Source organism: Chenopodium quinoa, unplaced genomic scaffold (assembly GCF_001683475.1).
Source record: "Chenopodium quinoa cultivar QQ74 unplaced genomic scaffold, ASM168347v1, whole genome shotgun sequence".
In the NCBI taxonomy this organism is placed as follows: Eukaryota; Viridiplantae; Streptophyta; class Magnoliopsida; order Caryophyllales; family Amaranthaceae; genus Chenopodium; species Chenopodium quinoa.
The window spans coordinates 3,949,847-3,957,840 of record NW_018744662.1 but is presented as its reverse complement, the minus strand read 5'-3'; the positions used below and the strand labels follow the sequence as shown (position 1 = coordinate 3,957,840).

Sequence of the window (7,994 nt, the reverse complement as noted above, 5' to 3'; positions counted from 1 at the left end):
TTTTTTCAGGGTTGGCCTCAATTCCACGTTGATCAATTAAAAATCCGAGAAATTTACCGGACTCAACACCAAAGACACATTTCTTTGGATTTAACATCATCTTATGCCGCCTGAGTTCGGTAAGAGTTTCTCGTAGATCCTTCAGATGGTCGGCCGGCTCTTTTGACTTGACAATCATGTCATCAATGTACGCCTCCATATTCCGGCCGAGCTGATCTCTGAAGACTGTATTAACAACTCGTTGAAAGGTAGCTGGGGCATTCTTAAGGCCGAATGGCATAACTTTGTAACAATACAGCCCCTGCTCAGTCACGAACGCTGTTTTCTCCCGGTCTTTTTCCCATAATGGAATTTGATGGAATCCGGAGTATGCGTCCATAAAACTCATCAGGGCATGCCCGACCGTCGAATCAACCAGGGGGCGATTTTGGGCAGGGGAAAGCTATCTTTAGGGCATTCCTTGTTTAGATCGGTGTAATCCACACACATTCTCCAAGTTCCATTCGGCTTCTTCACAAGGACCACATTGGCCACCCATTCTGTGTAATAACATTGCCGAATGGAACCGGCGTCTAGAAGCTTCTTGACTTCTGCTGCGGCCGCCTGATTCCTCTCTTCTCCATGATTCCTTTTCTTCTGGCGGACAGATTTAACGGCCGGGTTTACAGCCAATTTATGCACGGCCAGGTTAGGACTTATACCTGGCATCTCGCCAACATCAAATGCAAATACATCTTTGAACTTTTGAATTAACTCATCCCCAAGCACACCCACAACTATAGTGCCTACACTAACTGTCCGACCTGGTTGATCGGGGTCAAGCACTATATCCTGGTGACTGCCGGCTGGCTGGGGTCGTAACTCTTCTGGCCGACCGACAGTCATTAGCTGCTATGCTTGCTCTATCTTGGCCGCCTTACGCTTCTGGCCGACCTGGTGTGTTGGGAGTGAGGTTCCTTCTTCTTTTGGCTCGTACGACTTTGGTCCGCGTGCTGTAGGCTTAACTGCCAACTGATTACATTCTTTTGCCATCTTCTGACTTCCTTGGATTGTGCCTATTTTCCCGTCCGTCCTTTCAAACTTTAGCAGCATTAAGTGAGGCACAATGACTGCTTTTGCTACAGTTAGTGTAGGACGGCCGAGTATGACATTATATCTAGTCAGCTCTTTCACAACCAAGAAGCAGACAACCATATCCCTTCCTTCCCCTTTTCGCCCGAATCGGATGGGTAAGTATATCCGCCCCACTGGGTGGATGACATTCCCCCCAAATCCAACCAACGGGTGAGTGATATCTTGGAGAGCATCCTCTGGGAAGCTTAGATTCTTCAAGGCGGCCAGGAGGATGATATCAGCCGCGCTACCCGTGTCAATCAATATTCGTCCGACCTTCAAATTGGCTATCTTCATAATGAATACCATGGGATCATTGTGCAAGGCCTTGACCTCCCCTCGATCGGCCTCACTGATGATTACTTCGGGGAAGGGTTCAACCTTCACTGAGTCCGTCTGCATCACCTTTCCCAGGTTCCGGGCGTCCTGCTTGATCTTTTTCATAGTGGGACCGCTCGAGGCAAATCCTCCTGATATCACGGCCACAAAGCCTGAGTCAGTGTTGTTGCCATCATCTTCCTTATCTTTGTTCTTATCATTCTTCTGTCTTTGCTCGGACGTGTTGTTTGTCCGTGTGTAAGTGAATTTGGACTTCATCACATACGAATTCAACATGCCCTTCTCGGCTAACTTGTACAACAGTCTCTTCAAGTTGATACAATCGTTTGTGTCATGTCCCACGTCCTTGTGGTAATGACAATACTTGTTCTTGTTACTATACTGAGCCGGGCCTCTCAGCGGCTGTGGCTTCTCAAACTCAAACTTATCCTTGATTTCCATCAAGATTGAATAACAATCCTTGTTGAATTCAAACTGAGGCTCGTACGCCTTGACCTTCTTGGACTTCTGTGGCTGGGCATCAGCCACCCAGACTTCCTTTCTCTTTTTTCCTTCCTTCTTTTGGCCGGCCGAGTCTTGCTGAGAAGGTTTTTTCTCTGCCCCCTTGGCCGGCGCTTCTGCTTTTGTAAGCGAACAAAAGTCCTTCACCTCACTATAAGCTTCGGCTTCCCGCAGAACACCTGCGTATGTCCGAATCTTTTTCCTTACCATGTCAAATTTAAAACCATTGTGCCTTAATCCCCGAGAAATTCAGAGTAAGCCATTTCGTCCGGCAGATTATGAATTGGGCTTTTTCTTGGTTAAATCGCTGGACGTACGAGCGTAAGCCCTCATTTTTTTCTTAGACGATTGTCGCCAAGTTAAGGCTAGTCTTTCGAGGCGGTATGTTGTATGAAAAATTTCCCGCGAACAGCAAACTAAGAGTAGTAAAACAATTGATACAACCGGCCGACAAACTGTTGAACCAATCCTGCGCCACACCTTTTAGAGTGGCCGGGAAACATTTGCACCAAGTAGCGTCATCTACGCTTTGCAAGTACATCAGGTTCCTGTACGAGGTGATGTGCTCTTCTGGGTTGCCAGTGCCATCATAGGCTCCCACAAGCACACTCTTCACCTTTGGTGGCTGGGGGGCATTTAAGATATCTTGCGAAAACGGGGGCGGCTTATCTCACAGAGTAAGTAGGCGCATCTGCCAATCGATGGGATGTGGTTGCACGGATGGTCCAGCCAGGTAGGGAGCCTGTCCGTACACCTGCCCGTATGGCCCAAATTATCCGTATGCCTAGGGGTTTGGCTGCATCAAGCTATTGAACCCCTAAAGAGGTTGATATTGCAATGGTTGGGCTGGAATAGGAGTTGGAGCATGGAAGACTGGAATAGGAGTTGGGGTGCGGACTGCCTGACTTCCACTGGAGATGGCCGTGTTGGTATGTTGGGAAAGAGAATGATGTGAAAAATCATCCGGCATAGTTGGGGTTGAAGCCGTGTCCGAGTAGGCGGCGCGCTCCTGCTGCTTATGCCGAAGGTAATCTCTTGCGTCCTTCCATCGTCTGGACGGCTCAGGATCCTCTCTTCGAGGCTGCCTACCCTTCCCCCCAGCCGACTGCATTTTCGCCAGCAAGTCAGAGAAATTAGTCCGCGGTACTCTCGGGGACCTTCCAGTCGGCCTTCGAAAGGGAGTGTTTCTAGCGTCCGTTGCATGGACTGCTTTGCTGTGTGTCTTCTTTGGAGCCCTCTGTTCCTCTCTCCTGGGCGGCTGCCTAGAGGTAGAGGCTCCATTTTCAATTTCTTTTCTGAGTTTGTTAAGCGCGGCCTTAAGAGAGGCAGCGGTAACAGGAGGGTCATCAGCTTCTTCAATTGTGGCTATCAGAGGATCGCTAGTGCGGATCGTAGGGATTAAATCCTCTACATGTCCATCCTCGCCTGGATTAGGTGTCAGACCGTCTATCGCCATAACGTATGAGTATCCCCACAGACGGCGCCAAACATTTCGGGTGTTTTTTGGATTTTCTGGGATACTGGTCACGCTCTTCAGGCAACGAGACGGTCCAACATGCAAAACAACGAATATTCCGATCAACGGAATATTCGCCTCCGACGATCAAGTCAGTGATCAGAACGGAAAAGGCTAGAGAGAGAAAGTAGAGAGAAGGTGGAGCTATTTAATGCTCTGTTGTTTGTCAATGTCTTCATCCCCCTCCCATCATAAATGATTGGGGTATTTATAGGGGAGGGACTCGTGCCCCTCTCTAGGGTTTATACCCTAGATTTGCGTGACGTGATTGGCTGCGCAATCAGTGAATGCCACGTGCTACTCTGGGGGCGCCGCTTTGCGGCTTTCATTGATATCTCTCGGGATTTGGGCCCTGACGTTGTTAGGGTTTTCTGGCATGTTGATTATTAAGGGAACAAATGCCCTTAACACATGGCATCTTCTCATGACAACACGTGTCACCCTATGACTGGGCCACGTGTCGCGACGAGACTGGCCTGCGGCCTTAAGGGCTCTGAATTACATGGCATCTTCCCGTGGTGAAACGTGTCACCCTATAACTGGGCCACGTGTCACTATGGGATTTGTCCACGTATACGGGGTATTTTTACCCACAACAACTATAATAATTATTATTCATGATATTTATGGATTATTTATTATGTTGCTTGATTATTTATATTTATTGCTTGATCACGCCTTTTATGCATGTTTAAAGGGAATTTGTACTTGTAATCATGCTTAATAAGATATTTAATAATCTTGTTTAGGATTAATGTGATTATAACTCAAGTGATCGCCAATAATAGATTTATTTGTGCATAATATTCAACCAACATAGATAAACAGGTTTAGGGTAAACTTATTGATTGCATGTTAGTCAGAAAGCGCACATGAATACGATCAGAATAAAGTAGAGGCCTATTATTAAGGTAGGTTCAATCTCTTTTAGGTTGGATTTGTACCTTCATCCCCGAACCCTTATTTGGTTCTAGACCTTATAGAGTTGACGTTCTCTTGTATCGTTAAGGGGTGTAACCTTCATCCTATGAACGGTTTACAAGTTCCTAAAACTTGTTGGCGACCCTTTTGCTCTATATTCTTCCCTTTTGGACGTTGTAGACACTCATTTGTGTCTCCCCATAACCAAACCCAGTGATGAGTACCTTTCACGTCGAATCATAATCGAATGAAACGAAAGTGTAGAAAGGTCTAGTGTTGCGGAAAGTTTTAATTTCTTTTCTCTTCTCTCCGTTTTTGAAAACTTATTTTAAGAAAACAGTCAATCCAATTTGGTCGGTCCATGATATGGGTCCAATAGTAGTGTAGTTGGATGGGGCTTGCAAAGACCTTTCCAACGATTTATTATAAGCCCAATTTCGATGAATATTGAGGAAGTTATGACCAATTTACTAACTTGGGCCCGGTTTGAGCTTTATGTACGGCCCAATGATCTAGGGGAGGGCCTAATATGATTTATCATTCCTAATGCAATTAGGAATGGTTTTAGTCTTCTAGATTCTTCTAAAAGGTTCTTTTCATTCCTAATTCAATTAGCATTGATAAATTGACTTTTGTTGACTTTTTAGAGTTTTAATCAAAATCAAATAGCATTTTCGAGGAAATTATATTATTTTATCCTCCAGTACGGTAAACTTATCGGATTTTCGAAAACGCGTTGGAATCAAGCTTGGCGTCTGACTCCAGGCCTTGGCGCTTGGCGCTAGTGTTAGTGCCTGGCGCCAGTTAGCCAGAGTTGGCGCCAGCCCTGTTTTCTGAGCGTCAAACTCTGTTTTGTTAAATTATCTTTTTTGGCTTATTTCTCTATAAATATCGTATTAAAAACTCCGTTTTCATTCACCAATTACCATCACATTCATTCATTCACCAATTGAATTCATTCATCTCTCTTAAACATTCAATTCTTTCTCTTTGCTTTTTTAATACAAAATTCCGCATTCGCAAGACTTAGATACACCTAGCCATATTCGAAGTTTCCTTCGCTCTAGACGTGAAAGGTTTAATTTCTGAGGGTTTGGTCCCAAATCTCTCTTTCAATTATTTAATTTAATTGTTTGTTTTATTATTTTCTTTGAAGTTACTAACGTGTGTATTTTGTTATCAGAAAGAGATACGAGGCATCAAAGTAAGTACTTTAATTGATTAATTGATGTTATGATGTAGAAATCGTGTTTAGATTGTTATTATGATATTCCTAGTATCATGTCTAGGGTAATTTTAATATTAAATATGATTGTTACGATGCTTCCTATGTTCTTCCTAATATTTATGATTGTTAGTACCATGTTAGGGTTAAAGATTTGATTTTTATTGATTAGTGACATGCTAGGGTTTGTTATTAATCTTGTTAGTATCATGCCTAGGATCTTGCTGTTATTATGCTTTAATATTAACATGAACATGATTATGATTATAATTGTTATAATTTATGATGATTATGATATTATTATTTTTATTATTGCTATAATAATTATTATTATTGTTATAATTATTATCCATGATTATTTATTATGTTGCTTGATGCTATTTATTTTTATTGCTTAATCACACCTTTTATGCATGTTTAAAGGGAATTTTGTACTTGTAATCACGCATAATAAGATAATTAATAATCTTGTTTAGGGTTAATTTTGATTATAATTCAAGTGATCGCCAATAATAGATTTATTTGTGCATTAATATTCAACCAACATAGATAAACAGGTTTAGGGTAATCCTATTGGTTGCATGTTAGTCAGAAAGCGCACATGAATACGAGCAGAATAAAGTAGAGGCCTATTATTAGGGCAGGTTCAATCTCTTTTAGGTTGGATTTGTACCTTCATCCCCGAACCCTTATTTGGTTCATGACCTTATGGAGTTGATGATCTCTTGGATCGTTAAGGGGTGTAACCTTCACCTCGTGAATGGTTTACAAGTTCCTAAAATACTTGTTGGCGACTCTTTTGCTCTATCTTCTTCCCTTTTGGACGCCACCGTACTTTAGTGTATGATCACAGTGGGGTTCAAGCTAGTGGGATTTAAAGGCTTGAAATTATTCCCTACAGACGCCACCGTACTTTAGTGTATGATCACAATGGGGTTCAAGCTAGGGGTTAACTCTTGAAATTTATTCCCTACAGACGCCGAGGTACTACTTACTCTCGGGGTGGAGTTGCTCTACATGATATTCCAGAGGACGGGTCTGCTTTGCCATCTTCATCATCACTTCTTGGAGGGAAGAAGCAACGTACAAGTTAGGTGTAAAGATTGAGATTGTTTTGCTAACATTATTATACATATTTTGCAAATGTTGATTGATTGGAATTTTGTTAATGGACTTTGCTTGTAAAGTTACTTGAATTATGATTGGATTTTAGATCAAACAATGCTTGTTAATAATTTATTCTCGTGATGGATGAGATTGGAGTGTGTGTGATTTGGTTGCTTTGCAGATTGAAATTGAACATTTTGCAGGTTTAAATGAGGCAGGTTATTATAGTGTGTTATGCAATTACATACTTTATTTTTAAAAATGTATTCAGTAGAAACCGCCACTTGAAGTGGCAGTTTTTAATAAAGAAAACCGCCACTTGAAGTAGCGGTTTCAATTCAAAAACCGCTACTTCAAGTAGCGGTTTACTTTATTATAAACCTCTACTTCAAGTGGCGGTTTTCTTTATTAAAAACCGCTACTTCAAGTGGCGGTTTTCTTTATTAAAAACCGCAAATTCAAGTGGCGGTTTGTTACTGAACCGGTAAAAAAAAAATCGGTCTGTTTGAACTTGCTTGCGTGGACGGTAATGTGGGAATAACAAAAAAAGGGACTGTATTTAGGGAATTGGAGTTTTTCCCAACATTATTGTGGGAAAGAGCTCCGATTTCATAGTCAATTTTAAGGATTTTACTCAATCTCAAGGAAGTGTTTGAAGGAAACGCCCCTTCCCCTCTGTTCAACAAAATGAGTCTTGGATTTTACTTCGAAACTTTAAGGATCTCAAAGGATTTGGGTATTTCTAGGTTGTAATTACATGGATTTAAGCTGTCTTGTACCATTGTTGTTAGTATTTTTGCCCTTGAAGATGGTTTATTTGGATCTAGATTTAAGTTTGATGGTTTTACTTGGGTAGTTGTGACTTATGAGCTTGAAAGGAGATGACGACATTATGTAGCGGCAGCTAAGGGTTAGAGGATGGTGGGGGTGGGTGTGGGGGTGGCAGCGTCTTAGGTACATATAAAGGCCAGGGGTGGTGATGGCCTAATGGGCCTTAGTTGTGTGCCTTGAATTGGTGGTTGTTGGTTCAGTTTACTAAACAAGAAGGGTAGTGTAGGTGGGATGAGGGTGCAGTGGGATGAGCTAGGGTGCAGTGTCTTTTGTCTTTCTCTTTAACTCCTCCTTAATATGTGCGCCAAAATAAAACGTGTCATCTAATAAGAAATGGAGGAAGTATAAGATAACTTACTAGTCTACTACTCTTTCTAGTTATAATGAGAACCAAGGCCCTTAGATCATGTTAATCGCACAGTCCATATGCTTTATGAGTCA

General features: G+C 42.2%; 1 protein-coding gene across 1 annotated transcript; it reads right to left on the bottom strand.

The window, feature by feature from the left end:
• Nucleotides 1-891: 891 nt before the first annotated feature.
• Nucleotides 892-2,163, bottom strand: LOC110701832. Its single transcript, XM_021879453.1, has one exon. It carries the CDS (start codon nucleotides 2,161-2,163, stop codon nucleotides 892-894), a length of 1,272 nt encoding a protein of 423 aa, XP_021735145.1.
• Nucleotides 2,164-7,994: the final 5,831 nt, after the last annotated feature.

Coding starts and splice junctions, on each gene's coding strand:
- LOC110701832 (XM_021879453.1), bottom strand. CDS start 2,163: ATGGTAAGGAAAAAGATTCGGACATACGCAGGTGTTCTGCGGGAAGCC.